The sequence below is a fragment of the Dreissena polymorpha genome, chromosome 10 (assembly GCF_020536995.1).
Source record: "Dreissena polymorpha isolate Duluth1 chromosome 10, UMN_Dpol_1.0, whole genome shotgun sequence".
In the NCBI taxonomy this organism is placed as follows: Eukaryota; Metazoa; Mollusca; class Bivalvia; order Myida; family Dreissenidae; genus Dreissena; species Dreissena polymorpha.
In genome coordinates, this window is record NC_068364.1 from 23,194,469 (window position 1) to 23,216,579 (window position 22,111).

Sequence of the window (22,111 nt, forward strand, 5' to 3'; positions counted from 1 at the left end):
AACATAGCAAAACGACTAAAATCCAATACATGTAATTGGCCTTCAACTTTGGAAAAAAATGTTAACAAACGTCGTAAGAGGAAATCCGCATTACGTACAATAGTATTGAACATACCAGAGGATTCATTGAATAATGCATCGAACGATTATTTTATCGCGTCAAATAGTAATCGACCGGCTATTTTGCTTGTGATTATTATTCTTCTTGGGCAATAATAGCCGATTATTTAAATTAATTATGAGATAACCGAAGTGTGTTAAAATTGTCTATACGTTATGACGTTTTGTTGCATACGGGTATTTCTACACAACGATCGACCAAAGCACATCGCTCTGAAAATGTGAATCAATTTTTATTCCAACCAAATATTTACGAATTTGCACGGACACGCACATACAACACTTATTATAATAATATCTATACGAATTTGTTATCTTTACGCGTTTTGTACAATTCGATACCAAGTTTATAAACAACGATAGTGTAGTCTACAAAAGTCGACAGTATATAAATATTGCATGTCTGACAGGGTGACAGTAAATTTGTCAACTTGAGTAAATACTGTCAAACGAGGCGAAGCCGAGGTTGACAGTATTTTTCCGAAAGTTGACAAAGCTGTCAGACATGTAATATTTATTTCATTATACCGAAAAACTATTCAAACATTAACAATTTATATGAAGCATGAACAATTTTAATATCCAATAATTGTTCTTAATTTAAGCAATGATTGGCGGATTTGGTCGTCTGTTTACAACGGAAATGCAAAACTGCGTACTGCGCATGCGCGAATGGGACAGCATATGTTTTTCCATTCCGATCTTGATTGCTAAGGTAGCGGACGACAGTATTTTTTGAGCGGGCGACAATATTTTTTGGACAGTATTTTTTTTCCCGCTGGGTCTGAGAGAATTTTTATGTCACGATGGTCTATGGGATTAAAGCATTTTGAATAAAAGTGAGGTCTAATAATACAGAATATTAATCTTTTGTTACGGCCAGATTTCAATGACACTACTGTGACATAACGCACACAAAACGCACATTTGGGGCATTGTTGGATTAATATGATAGTCGCACTTTGTACCAGATTTCATGCGGTCTTGGATAGGCGGCCACCTGGATCAACATATGAATAGCCTCGGGTTAGCAAACATCAATTATTACCGGACACGAATATTTGTTTACCTTACGTGTCAACACTCTGTTAAGTCCGTGTTTATTCGCTATGTGTTCGTTGCATTCGTCACAGACACGTGACTTTACACAGCCAATCAGAATTGTACACGTAACAATTATCAAAGCTTTCGTTGTTTATATCTATATTAATAAACAGTCTTACTTAAGTACCCAAACATAGAAGGTGTATTATTGCTTGCTGTCGCGGGCTGGGCCCGTTGAGGGCTTCGCATGTATCTTGTATTTGACAAACATTTTGAAAACGTTGTGTTGTGTTAATAAGCAGAAATAAAACGTAAAGAAATCAGAATTGGACTTTGTCTACGTTTAAGTATGTGTTATGGTACACTACTCATTAAAATGATTAAATAAAAAGAATTTGGCATTTAAATATCTTAATACATAGCTGTTATTTACTTTAAAGAACAGTGTTAATTTTACAATTAACATAACTCAATTTTCAGGATTTTAATACAAACGTTACGCTTATAAATTTATATATTACTTATTACAGTAAAATGTAGTAGACGTTGTCGTTTTAAGATTTGGAACAAGCCTGAGTCTAATGACCAAAATAAGGCATTTTTGTATATCCACCAGTTCATAGGTGACCGTGATCAGTTCACAAATCGAAAACTTCGACAAAATATAGTTAAAAATGATCTCAAAGCGGATTTTTGCAATATGGCCGTGAACTGTTTACACATAACGGTTGTTGCCAATAATTTAACTATAGCATGGTTACTACTATTCAATTGCTAGATAAGCGGTCGTTTATTTTCCAAAGGCAGTACAAATCATAAATTAATATTTCGTCGATAACCAAAGTAGCTATGAGCCTCGGAACATATTGTATTCAGTCCACTTGACAAGAAATAAGTAAGTCATGTGAAATGGCCAAAGTTGCAAGTAAAACATATGGTTTTGATAAATATTCTGTTGGATATGTGAATGGTAAGATTCATACACATATTCTACGTAACATTGTGTTTATCCAAACGTGGTAACTATTGGAATTTTTATACAGATACAACTTTTTAAAGACAAAAATAAGTAAACACATTTCACTAAATGCATATGAAACTCATGAAACAGCATAATAAACATTCTTATAAACATTTACTATTTTGTATTTTAGACAGTTGCTCAATATTTAAAACATGATTAAACCCCAGTTCATATCAGTTTTAAGCATTTATTTTCTCTTGGTGTAGGTAGTGACAACTGCAAAGGATTGTAATGTCATTACAAATATTGGAAGGTTGACAGCAAGCGATGATGAGGTCTATGGTGGTAACCTTTTGTGACATAAGTGCATTTGAAAAGTAAAGTATTTAGAATTGTAACTGATCGTCTTTCTGAGCTTCTTGAATAATTTCAAATATTCTGTAATTTCAAGGATAAGTAAGTTTCGTAAATTTCAGCACAAAATGTACCAATATCATACCACGTACATTATCGTACATTAGCGAATCAGGAAACGGACACAAGAGCGTTTCAATAAGCCCGAAACTTAGAGGCTTAATGACATCCACATTGATTTAATACCGATTCAAGAAAAACAATTGAGATATACATATGTGTTACACAAGTTAAAATTGTGTATATATTAATTAATTAAATGATTCCTGAACGGTATTGACATACGAGCCTTTTCAAAAGTCTTGTGTTACCCAAATATTTTTATAAATCATTTACAATATGTATTGTTGTGATGCATTTGTATGTTATGCACGACATTTAATTAACACGACGTCTTGCGATTGGAAACTAAATATGTAGTCGATAAATACGCTTATTTTACAGGGATGTAAGGAAACGTATTTAGCTAAGAGTTATACATTAAAGCATGGTAAAACATCTAGTCATTAACTAATAGTCCTACGGAAAAGCCCACTGACATGAATGTGAAATCGCATTGGCGTGTTATTGCAAAGATGTGACGTGTTTGTCTATGCGGAAATGTCAATGTATACACACGGCCCCGTCTATGCCATTGAACAATCTTTCCGCATAAACGATGCTAAATAAATGCATTCTCAGAGTCTATTTATATTTCGATAAAGTTCTGAAGAAAAAAATACATGCATTTACACAATCATATATGCAAAAAAGTTTCTTCGTGAAAATATGAAAAAGGGCCACCCTTTTGCAGTGTTAATTAAACGTCAAAATGTTCAAATGCGAGACTTGAAATGAAATGTATTTTTATTAAACAGCAAAGAGTGGACAAATCACTATAGATTCTCTTCATAGTCGAGGCAATTTACAGAAGTTGAATGATGCTTTCGAGGAAATTTTCCAAGGAGTGGTTGGCTTCAAACTGAAAGACCGGACGTAAGGTCGATATGATGACGAACCAAATGTCAAGATCGTCCTGTACACAATTTAAAACGATGTGACTATTGTCAGCCGGACATTCTCGGTAAATGCATTAACATTCATCAGTTTTGCCCACAGGCGCATGCTTTTAACAACCTTAAAAGAAATGAACTATCAAATATTTCACACCTTATATAAAACTCCTGACCCTTACAGTTTCAGAGAAGAGATTTGAAGGGCGTCGATAGTTATTATAAAAGTCCTAATTAATAAGTTATGCCTTAAGCGTGGAAATTTTGGACGCCAGTGGCATGATTTGAACAACCTAAGCGAACGTTACTTGTCAAATAACAAACATCTATGCCCTGTGGTGTCACATAAGATTACCAAAATATAGTTCAGAACAGTATATAAATTGAATATATAACGAATTGTTCATTTTGTATCGTTAGTCTTAATCAGGGAGTAATAAACATATCAATATAAAGAAGTTGGTCCTTTATTTAAGGCAAGTGACCGATTGCCCAAACAGTACAAAACAGCACAATACAGCACAAAATGCGACGTGAAACAGAATTGATCATACAGTAATAAGTTCACATACTAAATAACATAGAAACTGGAAGTGGTTACAACAATAATCGTATTTTTACTAAATAATGATGTTGTTACATTTGTTTAAAAATAAATGGAGGACAATGGTCGTGGAACAAAGGCCATATTAATCATTCTGCAAAAATAATACATAGCAAACCTCGTATAATAAATGTTGAAACATAATCACAATTTTATTACAACATCTACGTATTTAAGGAAGTGCTTCAATGAATTGAAGCTTATACGTATACAGTTTTATGCGGTTTGGACTTTCCAAGGAGCGCACGCTTACAGCACGCTCTCTGATTATGATGATTATTTAGTTAAAAACAAACACACACTCAAGCAAGCAAACAATCAAACGCGGAACAGAACAATTGAGCGTATCGTTTTCATATTGTGAACAGCATTCAATATTGACCTCATGATATGAACACATTCTTTCCGGAAAACAAATAACTTAATACGTTCTTCTTAAGGAAATGTTATCATTGTGATCTCTTTCTAATTCCTTTGGCTTGGTATACTCCACACTTCGAAAAGTTCAACTATATATCGATAATTTAAATATTTCATCATGTCCACGTATGTGTCGTGGAAACATTGTTTTCTTGATTTATTTCTGAATAAAAGAGTGAACAATACAAATAAGGTGCCCTGAACGAAATCGAAATTGCGCATCCGAAATACTGTTAATTTCCGTACAGAACTTTTCTATGCATGTTTTTTAAATTGTAGTTAAGAGCTTGGGGTGAAACTTAATAGTGTAATAGAACGGTAATTATTAAGCCTCCGTCCACTTTTCTGCGTTTAAATCTGATACATAATTTAATACACTTTATAAAAGACACCCACACGATATTAAACACCAAATAACAAACATCTGACCAGTGAGGTTTCATCTTGTTGTTAGTTTCAATGTTTATGCCGCTCAATAATTCGTCTGCTATTTTAAATACGAAGGATACTCCTGTATTTGATTGTTCTTTTTTTTAATGTCGCAGTAGAATTTACAAAAAGTGTTTTTATTCGAAGAGCAAAGACGATTGAATCCCTATAGATTTCATTTCACACATAGTCGAGACAGCGTTCAAATTCACCTAAATGTGAGTGTGTTTGACACCGTCTTAAGAGCATCGCAACATTCCCGCTTCCGTATTTCATTTATGCTGTGCCACTTACATCAGCTATACTTGGCAATGTATAACCGAGGAAAACAATCTAAGGACTGTATGCGAAAAATCAATTGCGCTTCATCTTGATTGATGCTCAGCATAGATGTTTATTTTCATTTTTAGAAGAATTATTAACTTACTTAGATGTTTAACCGTTTATTTTTTTATTACACAAAACGTTTTCATTGTCAATTATTAACCCACTTAATTCTTAATCTTAATCTACTCTTAATTTAATGTATGAATTCATTTGCGTTAAGTTAGACCTGTATACTTAATATAATACATGCAACCGATTATTTGCGTTGAATAAAGCACAACTTATAATTGTGAAATTCTAATCATTAAAAAATGGCCACGTTGTTTATTATATTTTGTCTTCTGGTTTTGAAGTCAAGTATCGAGTTGTTTACAACGCTCTCCTGATTGTGTTTATGCAGTTTCATTATTCCTATGACATTATCAAATTGTTCAGACCCAGAAGGGACATTTCATAGTTCACGTTATTACATTTATCGCTTTACTTTAGCAACTACGTACAACTCACTACTGCAAAAAAACACTAATTGACAATAAATAATGAATACGTAAATCACACGAAACATGAAATGCTCGTGCAACAAACGTTCACTCCATCTACACTTTTTGTGTAAAATAACTGATGCAAATAAATACCGGTCGAATAATTGTATTTTAATAGGTCTAAAGCTATCCCTCTGTTACAAAATTGGCTCATGTTTGACTTATGTATAGGTCGTTGTCCGGTGTCACGTCTTGTTTTTTTTATGAAAATATATGCAAAATATTTGTAATACACGCTTTCAAAGAGTTTAAAACTCATATCTCTTAAACAATACTATTCCAATTAAAAGTGTACTACACTTAAGCCCCGATGTTGATAGTTCGGACTGCACTAGCTTATCTGGGATGACACGTTCCGCAAATGCATTAAGCCCCGTTTATCCAAATCGTTGCTAATTTCTACTTCTGAAAAATGTTCACATCATGCAGAGAAGCCTACTATATCCAGGCTTGCAACCCTACTGACACTGGCCATTGACCCACATTGCAGTAACCACACGTCTGCTCACAGTTGTTGCCAAACGTGCCTTCAGTGAATGCTTGCAACATAGCACAATACAATTTAACACATTGCGTCATCTGAAAGCTGTCTCAGCATACATATATACTCTGAGATCGGTTATTGTGGACATCAAGACACGATTGGAGTTTTATTGACTGGCTGGATTGTCCATATCATAAAAGAAATTATTACATCAAGCAAAGCAATTTTTTTTCTGATTGCAATTTTAAAAATTGATTACACAGTCAAACCTGAATTCACAATCAGTCAAGGGAAATGACCAAACTGACAGTTGTCCACAGGTGACCGTTGCATTCGGATCACAATTTAAAGATGGTTGGTCAGTTGGTAGTATGGCTACGTCGTTACCCCACCCAGTCGTTTGCATACAGTGAAAAACAAATGCTCATTGCGATTTACTAAGCATAATAACATAATTTACTTACATTGAATATCACAGAATAATATCTTATAGATTGATTTAATGTCATATTGTTAAACTAAAGCCATGACTTTATCAACGCTTGTATAATTGTTTACTCATGCATAACGTTTATTCAGTAAATAAAGTTTGTCACGTGCCATTAACGTCACGTCCGTACAAGTTTAAAAAGCGGATTCGCTGTCATAAACCGATAGTGCGGTCTTACTGTACCGTTCGTATTCAAACAAAAAGACGCAAAACATTATTAAAATTTGTTCGTTCGCAAACATCACACCAACAGTATTTTTATTCAACAACCTCATTCAAAATAAAAACATTCATTCATTACTTAAAACAAAAGACCTAGCACGTCACGCACAAAAACAAGATAACTTATCACGCATTTTTTTTAAAAACACACACAACCATTATCACTCGCAACAATCAAAATATTCACTCCACGCTAAAAAAACTCGCTAATCTTCTATGAATACTAGTATACTTGACCAGATGCGCAAAGAGTTCGTCTTGCAATTTCATGATGGAGTCAAGCATTACCTGGTTATTCTTAGACAAAGCAACGTTTTTTAAGTAATCGATCTACTGACGCGTTTCGCTGACCGAGCAGACGGTGCTGGATGGTGGAAGTGCTGAGTACTAATTAGCGGTCATTTAATTAGCGATAATTACTTTAAACGTGTCACATACGCTGACATATTTTATTTTGAAGGTACCCCACAATAATCCCCTGAAAACAAACCTTCTCAACACCTTATTTTTTGTTTATCGCAGCGGGCCGCTATTATTATAGCAAAGGCAATTACCGCTATCAGACGCTTTAACCGCAAAATAGACGGACAAATGATGTGCTGGTTTTTTAATTTTCGCGACTCGATACGACTGACGCGTGACCGTTGATTTCAGTTCAAACGTTTATGTCGGAGTGGAATATAGCGGCCGTTGGCCGTTATGGACAGGTGGCCGTTATTTTCAAGTGAAATAAAGATCGTTTTTTGTCGTGGGGATTCCAGACTGACCGTTATTTACAAGTGACCGTAAATTTCAGGTGGCCGTTAGGTCAGTTTCGACTGTGTTCTGTTTTGTGTTAAAACAATAGATTAGATCATTAAATGAATTTATAATGTTATAATGAAAAAACAGAACGTTTAACAGATTTTTTTTTTGTATTTTGTTCAAGATTGAGCACAGTTAGTTGAATTGAGATCAAGGCTTTTAAGATCTAAAGGTCTTAAAGATTTCAAGATTTGGTTATAATAAACTGTGTTATACAACATTTAGGCACTTAAGCGCTCCTCTGAGACCCCATACAACTACACTGAAATAAATTAATCGTTTTAAAAATTTTGCGCTATTGGCATTAAAAAAAAGGAAAACAAAATCAATTCCTCATGCAGTAATGCTTTTCAAAAACCATGTTTGAACGCAGACCAGACATAATTTGAACGATTGATCTGAGCCAGTTTCATGCGATTAGACAAAACTAAGATTCCTTAAGTGTACACAAGGTTTCACTATAACCATGTCTGGAAAACTGAACCGCCCCCTTGCGGTCATGTTCTTCATCGGACCAGAATCATGTTCGAATGTTGATCAGATATTATAAGAACAGAATGTTTAGAGCATTGTTAACATAATTCCATCGTCCTACTTTACTTGCCTTTTTTGTTCAATTCATTATACTAAGACTAATTATTGCGTAATGGAACTACGGAAATATTGCATATTTTATATCAGTAAAATGCTTAAATCATTGTGTCAGCAATGACTGGTTAAATATAATATTTTTAATGAAGCTCTACATACATTAATAAAACAGTCATTCCTCACCAACGAGATGGCAACTTTTTCCTTTCCACCCTAAAGCGCAATTGTTACACGTATAGTCTGTATTGGTTGATGTAGGGACACACGTTCCACGGTCGTTACAATGTCCAGACCAGGTACAGACTAAAAGAAACGTTAGACCTGAACATATTTTGTCAATATTGATCCAATATGAAACAAATCATATAGAAATTACTGATAAATATGTGAAGGTCAAAGGAACCATTAATATTCAATTAAATTGTCAGCTATTTGTTATGTGTAAAAAAGTGTTATTGCATTTATATTAGTTTAAACATATTAGTGAAAGTAGCTATATATTATTTGTGTATATGTTTAGTTTAGATAAAGATTAAATATGGTCGACATTTATTGTGTTTGTATTTGTCAGTACTGTTGATAGAAAACAACCTTCCTACCGACGAGTTCACAGTTCTTTCCTGTCCACCCATTCTTGCAAGTGCACGTGTACTCCGTTTCGTTTTCCACACAAACACCGCCATTGATGCAATTCGATCTAGTGCTACAATCTAAATTGAACATTTTATGCATTATGATATTGTCTAATTGATTTGTTCATTTCTTACGTGTAAAAGTGTAAATGTGACTAAGAATACTAATAACGTAAGTCAAACTACGCAATCATACAAGCATGTGTACTAATCTGTTATAAAAATCTAAAGAAACATAAGATTGAAAGTTTTTGAAAACGTTCATCTCTAACCAACGAGGTGGCAACTTTTTCCTTTCCACCCTGAAGCGCAATTACTACATGTATAGTCGGTAATGGTTGATGTCGGAACACATGTTCCACGGTCGTTACAATGTCCGGACCAGGTACAGACTGAAAGAAACGTTATCTCTGTACATCTTCTGTCAATATTGAACAAAGAAGAATATGAGAAATAATATCGAAATTACTCAAATTTGTTTTTGGTTTGTGCAGAACATATTAATAAGAACTGTTTTGTTGACAATCTACTGACACAAATGTCGAAGTCGTTTTCATTTTTAACTTTTAGATATTTTGTTTATTACAGAAATTCGTATTTAGTGTATTCTGTTTCCAACAATCGTTTTGACCATTAATCTTCAATATTTGTAAATGGATATATTAAGTAAAGTTTTACCAAATATTAAATATGGTCGACATCAATTCATCTTGTATTTTTTAACACTTTCGAAAGAGTACACTAATCTTACCGACGAGTTCACAGTTCTTTCCTGTCCACCCATTCTTGCATGTACACGTGTAGTCCGTTCCGTTTTCCACACAAACGCCGCCATTTGTGCAAAACGATCCACTGCTGCAATCTGAATTAAAAATTGTAAACATAATTCCATTGTCTTACTTTACTTGCTGACATTTTTGTACAATTTATTATACTAAGACAAATTATTTTGTAATGTAACTAGGGAAATATTGCATATTTTATATCACTATAATGCTTAAATCATTGTGTCAGCAATGACTGGTTAAATATAATATTTTTAATGAAGCTCTACATACATTAATAAAACAGTCATACTCACCAACGAGATGGCAACTTTTTCCTTTCCACCCTAAAGCGCAATTGTTACATGTATAGTCTGTATTGGTTGATGTTGGGACACACGTTCCACGGTCGTTACAATGTCCAGACCAGGTACAGACTAAAAGAAACGTTAGACCTGAACATCTTTTGTCAAAATTGATCAAATATGAAACAAATATAATAGAAATTACTGATAAATATGTGAAGGTCAAAGGAACCATTCATATTCAATTAAATTGTCAGGTATTTGTTATGTGTAAAAAAGTGTTATTGCATTTATATTAGTTTTAAACATCTTAGTGAAAATAGCTATATATTATTTGTGTATATGTTTAGTTAAGATAAAGATTAAATATGGTCGACATTTATTGTGTGTGTATTTGTCAGTACTGTTGATAGAAAACAACATTCCTACCGACGAGTTCACAGTTCTTTCCTGTCCACCCATTCATGCATGTACACGTGTAGTCCGTTTCGTTTTCCACACAAACACCGCCATTGATGCAATTCGATCTAGTGCTACAATCTAAATTGAACATTCTATACAGTATGATATTGTATAATTTATTTGTTCATTTCTTATGTGTAAAATTATAAATGTGACTAAGAATACTTATAACGTAAGTCAAACTACGCAATGATACAAGCATGTGTACTATTCTGTTATAAAAATCTAAAGCAACATAAGATTGAAAGTTTTTGAAAACGTTCATTTCTAACCAACGAGGTGACAACTTTTTCCTTTCCACCTTGAAGCGCAATTACTACACGTATAGTCGGTATTGGTTGATGTTGGAACACATGTTCCACGGTCGTTACAATGTCCGGACCAGGTACAGACTGAAAGAAACGTTAGATCTGTACATCTTCTGTCAATATTGAACAAAGAAGAATATGAGAAATAATATCGAAATAACTTAAATTCGTTTTTGGTTTGTGCAGAACATATTAATAAGAACTGTGTTGTTGACAATCTACTGACACAAATGTCGAAGTCGTATTCATTTTTAACTTTTAGATATTTTGTTTTTTACAGAAATTTGTATTAAGTGTATTCTGTCTCCAACAATCGTTTTGACCATTAACCTTCAGTTTTTGTAAATAGATATATTTTGTAAATTTTACCAAATGTTTAATATGGTCGACATTGATTCATTTTGTATTTTTTTTTAACACTTTTGAGAGAGTACAATAAGCTCACCGACGAGTTCACAGTTCTTTCCTGTCCACCCATTCTTGCATGTACACGTGAAATCCGTTCCGTTTTCCATACAAACGCCGCCATTTGTGCAATACGATCCACTGCTGCAATCTGAATTAAACATTGTAAACATAATTCCATTGTCCTACTTTACTTGCTGACATTTTTGTACGATTCATTATACTAAGACTAATTATTGCGCAATGGAACTACGGTTAATATTGCATATTTTATATCAGTAAAATGCTTAAATCATTGTGTCAGCAATGACTAGTTAAAAATAATATTTTCAATGGGGCTCTACATACATTAATAAAACAGTCATTCCTCACCAACGAGATGACAACTTTTTCCTTTCCACCCTAAAGCGCAATTGTTACATGTGTAGTCTGTATTGGTTGATGTTGGGACACACGTTCCACGGTCGTTACAATGTCCAGACCAGCTACAGACTAAAAGAAACGTTAGATCTGAACATCTTTTGTCAATATTGATCAAATATGAAACAAATAATATAGAAAGTACTGATAAATATGTACAGGTCAAAGGAACCATTATTATTCAATGAAATTGTCAGCTTTTTGTTATGTGCTAAAAAGTGTTATTGCATTTATATTAGTTTTAAACATCTTAGTAAAAATAGCTATATATTGTTTGTGTATATGTTTAGTATAGATAAAGATTAAATATGGTCGACATTTATTGTGTGTGTATTTGTCAGTACTGTTGATAGAAAACAACATTCCTACCGACGATTTCACAGTTCTTTCCTGTCCACCCATTCTTGCATGTACACGTGTAGTCCGTTTCTTTTTCCACACAAACACCGCCATTGGTGCAATACGATCTAGTGCTACAATCTAAATTGAACATTCTATACATTATGATATTGTCTAATTTATTTGTTCATTTCTTACGTTTTAAAGTATAAATGTGACTAAGAATACTAATAACGTAAGTCAAACTACGCAATCATACACGCATGTGTACTAATCTGTTATAAAAATATAAAGCAACTTAAGATTGAAAGTTTTTTTGAAAACGTTCATTTCTAACCAACGAGGTGGCAACTTTTTCCTTTCCACCCTGAAGCGCAATTACTACACGTATAGTCGGTATTGGTTGATGTTGGAACACATGTTCCACGGTCGTTACAATGTCCGGACCAGGTACAGACTGAAAGAAACGTTAGATCTGTACATCTTCTGTCAATATTGAATAAAGAAGAATATGAGAAATAATATCGAAATTACTTAAATTCGTTTTTGGTTTGTGCAGAACATATTAATAAGAACTGTGTTGTTGACAATCTACTGACACAAATGTCGAAGTCGAATTCATTTTTAAATTTTAGAAATTTTGTTTTTTACAGAAATTTGTATTTAGTGTATTCTGTTTCCAACAATCGTTTTGACCATTAATCTTCAATATTTGTAAATGAATATATTTTGTAAAGTTTTACCAAATGTTTAACATGGTCGACATTGATTCATTGTGTATTTTTTAACACTTTTGAGAGAGTACAATAATCTCACCGACGAGTTCACAGTTCTTTCCTGTCCACCCATTCTTGCATGAACACGTGTAGTCCGTTCCGTTTTCCACACAAACGCCGCCATTTCTGCAGCTGAGATTCCCTAGGGTGACGTTCCTTATGTCACTCCCCTTCAGATTTTCGGGCTCACTACACACGGCGTCGATTACTTTGAGCTGGGACTGCCGGTCCTGTGATGTCTCAACGAGCCGGCGCAGCTGGCAGTCACAGTAGAGCGGATTGTTTTTGAGATGACTGAACAGACAATATATGTTTATCTACAACTGTTTTATTTTTGATTATAGATTTACTACTAAAGGAAGACCTTTAAAAACAAGAACAAGAGCTGTCAGACGACAGCACGCTATACTTTTCGAGTGCTTGACAGAATAACGTAAACCATCATGGGGACATTGTTAATATTTAATAAGGTCAAGTAAATATAGTCATATTCTAAGTGGAAAAGAAGACCATAATTGAAACATATTGATCGCTTATGTTTTAAATAAGTTGTACTTTATAGACGATTCTGAGTTCAGGTACATTTTCCACCATCTATTGAACTTTTGTGAAGACAAAACAAACTAATAAGATTTTATTTCAAGTTTAATCGCAACAGCTTGGGTGGGATGGTGGGACAGTCCTTCAAAAAGAAAATGAATAAATATTTGTGTTTTTACCATGTTCGAAAAGAAAAAATCTTTTTGATTGGGGGTGGGGGTAGGGGGAGGGGGTAGGGGAGGGGCGTATACTGTGGGGGTGTGGTCATTTATTAGATGATCTTTAAATAAAAGCAATATGTCAAGGTGGGGCATCGGGGTTGGTTTGGGTGAATTGTGGTATGTCAGGTCAGTGTTATTTTGTCAAAGTAGGAAAAAAAATCTGATCATAAATAAGTTATGGCAATTTAAGCAAAGTTTTTCAAAAATAAAATAATCAAACTAATATGTGTGTGTGTTTTTACCATGTTTACAAAATCTTTGTGTGTGGGGGGGAGAGGGGGGGCTGGAAATGGGCAATAATGTGAGGTCTCGTCATTAATTAGAGGATATTTCAAAAATAAGTAAAAAAAGGAAAAACACATTTTTGGAGGGGGGATTCTGGGATGGGGCGTGATGGATGGTTTGGGTAAAGTCCATCGTGGATAAGTAAAACAGGAGCAAAACTCAAAAAATAATTCTGACAGAGTTATGCACCTTGCCATACACAATTGGCATGCTGCCATAAATAAGTATTCCAAGTTTGAGTTTATAATATTTGATAGTGTTAAAAGTTATTTGACTGTATAAAAAACTTTAACCAACGCCGACGCCGATGCCGGGGCGAGTAGTATAGCTCTCGTTGTTCTTCGAAAAGTCGAGCGTATAACAATGGAATTCCGAGATATCAATTGAAAGAATTTATAAGAAATCGATTGTTCTTGACTGTTTTAAGCTTCCTTGTTTTAACTTCACACTCATTTGACAGACATCCCATGATTGTTCTACTCATGAAATAAAGGTTTGATTAGTAACAGTATAATAACTAGTATTGGTGTGTCATCTGTTTACCAAACAATAAATGGGGAGTTTGAACCATTGTAAAAGTGACAGCATATAGAGGCGTGTGATTAAACATTGATTCGAAACAAGTGAACACATTTCAAAGGTGTTCCGGGTGGATTAACGGGCTATCAAGCGAGTCACAGCTAAATAAAAGATAAACCTATTTGCTGACTATGTGAAAAGCACTGCAATCTAATAATTATATTTAAAGATGAGATTTGTGTATTAATACACATCGTATGAAACAAACTATTTTAATGGGAACATACTTCATTTATTTATTAACCATTGGATTGGTTTGTGCGTTTGTCCGTTACATTTACAACGTAAACATTGAAAACATTACATTCTAAATATGATGATAAAGTAAAACACCAGAAAATATATACTCTCATTATTCGTGTATTACGCATTATAGTTTATGTTTCTGTTGCATACTGCCAGTTTATTCAGCAATAAACTTGGAAAATGAACTAACTATTTTCTAAGGTAGAACTCTTTGCTTTGATGTTATTATACAGAAAAGTTGGTGGAATATTTTGGGTGGACTTTGTAATTTTTAATGCGAAAATCAAACAGGTCTTTACATATTTATGTATTGCTTTTATTTTAAAACGGTATATTGAGGTTTGTATTTAATATTGTTTCCATTCTATAAATAGCAAGTTTCTCAAAATATAATTTAATAAAGTTTGAACTAGCAAATTTATGTTTGTTTTGTTTTACGTCGCAAATAACAATAATATGAGGTATTGCAAAAGTTTTTAGTAGTGATTGGCATTTAACATAATTTGTGTCCGAAGATTTATAGTACTGCTTGAAAATACAATCGTAGCGGTTACATACAATAATTTTTTCATTAAGTGTTTAGGACTGACATCAATGTATAAATTTTCTCTATATATGTAGTGCAAGCGCTGATACATATTCACAAATCATGAACAACTGGGACTTTGTTATACAACAAAATCCTTAATTGGATACTAGAGGATTCATATATAAAATAGTTATATACTAAGGCTTGTCTCGTCATGAGTGTTGGTACATTATTTTGCAAATATAAATGTATTTATAGGGTGTACACTTAAGCACATCTACACAATTGAACATATTTTCGTGCATTCCATATATTTCAAAAAGATATTGATGTTCAAGAAGAAATTCATGTGTATATTCTGTATAGAAGCCACAACCGTGTAAAAAATAGCATCACAACTTTTCGATTGTTATGGTGTTTCATTGTTTTGTATATGGATCTCGTAATCAAGAATGTACAATCTATAATAAAAATGTCTGAAAATGCATGCATGGCATCACAAGTTCAGAGATGTATAACCTCCTTTAACAATTGTTTTCTAAATTGTATTCATACCTTTTGAAACTACGGTTACTTTTTCTTATTCACATCCAATACGCAACTTGTTTGTAGGACACATTTTTTGCTATTTGCACCTTGCGTAATTTATAGCGGACAGCGCAGTTCCTTACCAAACTTCGCATATATGCTGACTGGGCTTGAGCTGCGCTGGCTGCATATGGCATAAGACCCATTGACGGTTATGCCAAGCATTCATTGAAAGCCAGATTTCGGTTTCACTGAATGTAGGTCTATGAAGATCATAATTATGTTATAGTGCAGTGATTTGAATGTTGTGCTGTTGGCAGGACGCGTAAAATACATACTTGATTACAAAAAAAGATTAAAAAATGTGTTTTGTTTGAATTAGTATTTGTATGCAACCATTTTGTTATTAGTTGTGTGTGTTTTATGTTGCCAGTAGAAAATGGTGTTTTTTTCTTTTTTTTGGCTTATTTGTATTTGAGTTAAACAGGTAGATATTCATCTCAGCAGGTTAACTTATATACCCCTTGTGATATGATGATGATGATGACGATGATTATGATTATGACGACGACGACGATGATGATGATGATGATGATGATGATGATGATACTGATGATGATGATGATGATGATGATGATGATGATGATGATGATGATGATGATGATGATGATGATGATGATGATGATGATGATACTGATGATGATGATGATGATGATGATGATGATGATGATGATGATGATGATGATGATGATGATGATGATGATGATGATGATGATGATGATGATGATGATGATGATGATGATGATAATTATTATTAGTCTGAAAAGTGAATACGGTCTTTAAGATGTTAATATTACAAGTATCACAATGATGCTAATAGTCCCTATGCGCAAGATGATGATGTAGGTGGTGATGATGAATGTAATAATGGCGAGGACAATTAAGATAATAAAGCTGTAGGTGATAAGCTCGACCATATTTTTTAAGTTACAGTATTGATATCCGTGGTCGACACAATTAACAGGCAGTTACCATATTCAAAGCATTAATGTGCAAGTGTACCTTATGTTGCATAACATAAACATTTACACATTGTATATACCACTTTCCCAATACTGAAAAGAACTATAAAGTTCACTGAATAAAAGTGTATGAACCATTTAAAGTAATGTTAAATCAATCGTATCATAGTTAATAAACACTAAGTCTTAAAGTCATGAAATTCAACTACTAAACATATATTTCCTCGACATTTCCGAATCAAGATTATCAACAGTTAAAATAAGTAATCGAGATAATACAATATTAAATATAATTATGATTTCAATATAAACAGCATTCCATTAAATGTTCTCATTCCATTGGTAGTATTTGTATTTAAGTCCAACAATAGGATCTACGAACGGATTATATACAAATCAAATCAATAACATGCACATTCATATAAACACGTACCGTGTATATTCAAATCATATCAGAGTGTTTTGTTCTTTCAAATCGCTACTAGATATAATATTAAATATTAAGAACATTTATTATCTCGTGTATCATTTAGTCATGGTCTATGATATACCAATAAAGCCACACTGATAACCTGTTTCCTCCAAACTTTACAGAACGATTAATTTATATAAGACTCCGTTACTTCAAATTGACAATGATACGAAGTGATAAGACCAACGTGTATCTTTAGTGGACTGTAGATAACGGAAGTTCTTATTATCACTAATATATTAAAGTCGTTAGACGTATTTGCGTAAGTGAAGTTGCACCAGTGTTCGTTTTTATTCTTAGTAGATCTTTTTCACCCGAAGGTTATCATCATAGTAGAAGTAAATATATTATTCAAGCGGTACTACAAATAGTATTATTTTGCGCGAAAAATAGTAATTTATTATCAAGGCATGAATAACAGATAAAACATACGACAACACAGTAAAAAATTTAATAACTGTGAAGACCTTACATCCATTTAGATCGAACTTTTTGAATATCTCAAAATACGATTGTTCTGAAAATTAAAAACTTTATATGCATGTTTTTTATATCTAACTACCCGTTTTAACGCAATTCTGCTCAAATCATTCATCAAATCATTTCTGTCGTCAGTTGTCAATACACCTATATACTGTTTGATTCCAATAATGTCGCTATAATGGAATTACTATTTTTATATATTGATTCTTAATATTTAATCAACTAAACTTGTTTTATTAGTAGTACAATTTGCAGTAGCCCCCCATTAATAGTTCTATTATTACTTTACAGTACCGCCCCTGGATTTTTTTTACGTCATTGTGTCTTCGCCTGTCAATTACGTCATAACCTTTTCTCTGTTCCAGTTGTAAGCCACATGCATAGGTCATTGGGTTTATAACGTTCAATTTTATTTATATTTTCTGTCTGATAGGCGTTTCTTGTTTGATTTAATTATTATTATTTTTTTTAGCAGTCACATAAACAACCAAGCAATGTAATATGGAATTTTTACACCCATTATTGCTGCTTCTTCCTGTATTTGCGCGATGATTATTTGATATATTAACTCCATGATGCTATATTCTCAAATCTTTTTCTATAAAGAAGGAATGTAGTTGACAATTGTTAATAGTTTTATTTGATCGTTCGTCAAAAAGTTGTAACTCGGTTACTCTTGTATCTTCAATGCAATTGAGTAATTAAATAGTAATTAAATTGAATGCTTTTATTGTTGTTTAATTTGAGTTACAATGCTATGACGTTAAATTTTATTTACACTTAAATGTATTATGAATATTGCTGGGCCAAGTGTGAGGTTGAGCGCTCTATAACCAGGTTTAAATCCCCAATGCTTTGCATTGACCGTTCCAAGGCGGTGACCCCAGCTTTATTCATATTTTGTGTTTATGTTGGTTTGTATTGTTCTGTATTGTGCTGTTTTGTAATGTTTGGGCAATCGGTCACTAGCCTTAAATAAAGGACCATCTATTTGTTTTAATGAGAATTCAATACTGCTCCAGCAGCTGGAGTTTAACTTCTTTATATTGTAATTAATAGTCCTGTTCCTTTTTCCCGGTTAAATAAGGGAAACGGAACTAGATCCTCATTCCTCATAACAACCAAAATAGGAACAGAGATTTTCTTCAATAGTCATAATTTTATGTGTGCATATCTCTATAACTACGAACAATATACATTATGTCGTTGTGATATAAATTAAGCGTTCATGAATTATATTTAGTACGTAAAAAGCAAATGTGTCAGTGCCCATACGTCCCAAAGAAGAGTGTTACTTTGCTATAGACGAACAGGTTCTTTTAGAAAATACAGTCAAGTAACTACAAATCTAGCAAAATCAAAATACATCAGAATAAACCTTTGTATTTATTCGTTAGTCTGTATTAACGAAACAAAAGATTCTAAACATTCTCAACAAGACATTTCACCTGAGTATGGATTGATGCTCGTTTGTTGTTTAAGCTGTTGTTTTAACTTTTCTTTTTAAGTTCAGTACCCTGTTTTTTCGACGGTCCCAGACTATAGACGTAAAGGTTCTCGTAGATGACATCACCATTCTATAAACTGATATCATAACATGTTGTCTTAATAAATATTCTGTTCATGTACATCAATCATTTTGAACTGTAGCGTTTTTATTTACATTGTAAAATACAGAGACCATGTAAAAGAATCAAAATGTCAACGAAAAAAGTGTTTTCCCGAAATATAAACTTACTAACTAGCAAAAACTAAAACGGGCTTAAAGAGAATATAAGCATCTTTCATGCTTTTATAGTAATATGCCCTCTATATTCGTTACGAGCGGGAGATTAGTCATTAAATTTAGCTTTTGTATTAGCTAATAAACGTACAGTGACAATGTTTTATTTTCCAGAATCCAAAGCAACATTTTCCGGATCTTTGATATTACGTTCATAATAGTAAACAGCCAGCTCTAACGCTTAAGATGTCACGTGTCGTCAAAAATTGTCACGTTACTTTAAAACGTCAGTGGATATCTTTTACAATACTTAACGTGCTTTATGAAAGGCGTACTAAACTTAGTCATTCGTGAAAACTGGTGGGAATTGTATCAACATTTCACTGGATATTAACAGACTTAAAACGTATGGGTTAGACAGCTCCGCCAAAAACTGTAGACATGTTTGAGGTACAAAACATTATAAATAAAGCAATATTATAAGAACCAACAAACAAGACATATATTTGCGAGTAAGTTACAAAGTAAGTAAAAAGTATTTCCCTTTTACTGAAATAAGACAAAAACAGAAGAAATAATTAGGCAAAAAAGTGGCACAAACATGTTTCGAAATAACAATTTTCTTGGTTTTCTTGTATTAAATAATTCTAAAATCACATACGGGCATAAGTAAAATATATACATTATGAATACTGTACATGACTTGCATGTTATCAGGACATTTTTATTCTAACACAGGATGCTTTGTTTACAGAGGTGACATTTTATAATAATAAATCCCAAATTTGGTGGGGACAGTTTATATTAAAATGACCCAACATTGTTGTACCAACACATTGCTAACAAACGCTTAAATACCTTACTTTGTAGGAATTAGCTAAAAAGATGATGTATGCATTATACGATAAATAGAAAAAACATTATTTATTATAATAGCTGTATTTTATAATCAAAGGGACCAGTCTGGACAAACGGTTACGTAAATGGCTGTATAAAAACAAATATATCATGTGTTTTGTAGGTTTTTACCAAGCTCTTCGTGTAATTTGAATTTTTAATCAAAACCCTTTTTATACATTGATATATAAGAACATACGAACAGTGTGCCGTTCAATTCTCACATTCATTGTAAACAATTAATGGTTTGAAAAATCCTTGTATGATGTTGAAATAAATATTTATGTCATGGTGTCGCAAATATACGACATCTTCTCAAAGATGAATATACCGTTTCTTTAAATGGTTCGGCACATCTACGTCACTGACACATGTGTGAAATAGATTTTTGAAACATTGCTATCTAAGAATGCAAAAATAGCGTGCGTAACGTTCATAACTCGCTGGTTGATTGCTTCAGCTACTGCGCGTAATCTAGTTGTTTTATTGGATTGCAACCACACACCACCACGTGTTTTCAACAATTACAAATGATTTAAATAGAATTACGTTCAGTTATTGTCGTTCATTTAGATGAATATTGAATTTGCATGTACTATTGTAGATCTAGCTTCAGCAGTCGTACAATTTAATTCAGACTTTAATTTTAAATTTATTGCAGTAGTTAATGTATTATCGTGTATTCCAAGTTTTGGGTATTAAGATTAGTCTCCACTGCACGAGTTTTAAAATGAGTTATTTCGAGTTCGTTCCATCACACTGTTACATATTTCCTCTCAAGAAACCCAATCTACAGAAAGTGTTGGACAGCTTCACCGAATAGGAATTATTTGTCATTGAGTAGTAGTAGTTGTGCATATTTTGATATCGAAGAGGACAAGAGAATCATTTGAAACGTGCGCCCGACGTATTTATATAAGCTTAACTGGCGAATTTAAACGGAACTTGAGTGTTTCATTAGTAGACGGTTTGATACTATAATGATATATTTTCAACAATACAAATATATAATCTAGTTATATGCACACAAGTGTATCAATTCTAATGTGCACTAGCATGATATTTAACTATAAATCCGCCTATAAAGCCTATAAAGTGTTTCTACACTTACTGACTTTTCTAACGCAACACTTTTTTAACTTGAATATCTCTGTTATGAGTTAAGATTTAGATAAACCTTTTAAATGTGATCATTTGACTACATTTTTAGAAAGATCACGATAAAATCATTAATCTGTGACGATTGAACGCTTGAGCACGTGGGATATTTATTGTTTATTTTTGTATTCCGTCTTCAAGTCAAATGATCGCACGTACTATTTTAAATTCAAATCTTAACTTATAACTGAGATATTCAAGTTTAAAAAGTGTTGCGTTAGAAAAATATCAAAGCGTATATTAATTTAAAATGTATTATTTTTATTAGTACTACGTTAATTATTTAAATATAAAGTTATTTTTAAATCATAACTACATGTAAATTTAAATGGCGATTTTTATTCATGAATACTTTTAGTAAATGTTAAACATGCAGGTCCCATGTCCAGCCTCGAAACAAATAACTGGATGACTAGTATGGCATGCAGTTTTAACAATCTTCTTATTATTGACGTGGGAAAAGCTTTGTTTATTCGGTTTGAATAAGGAAAGAGGAATTTTTTTCTAATCAATAAGTAATTCTTTGTAAACATTAGTTCAAATAAATAATATCACATCATAACTACATGT

General features: G+C 32.9%; 1 protein-coding gene across 1 annotated transcript in view; it reads right to left on the reverse strand.

The window, feature by feature from the left end:
• Window positions 1-22,111, reverse strand: part of LOC127848654 (protein jagged-1-like) — a 28,551-nt gene that overhangs the window by 4,910 nt on the left and 1,530 nt on the right. The window contains exons 2-5 of the mRNA XM_052381234.1: window positions 12,899-13,152; window positions 10,161-10,280; window positions 9,831-9,941; window positions 8,631-8,750 (exon numbers count right to left, since the gene is read on the reverse strand). Coding sequence (XP_052237194.1) covers window positions 8,631-8,750; window positions 9,831-9,941; window positions 10,161-10,280; window positions 12,899-13,152 — 605 coding nt within the window. The remainder of the gene's footprint in view (window positions 1-8,630; window positions 8,751-9,830; window positions 9,942-10,160; window positions 10,281-12,898; window positions 13,153-22,111) is intronic.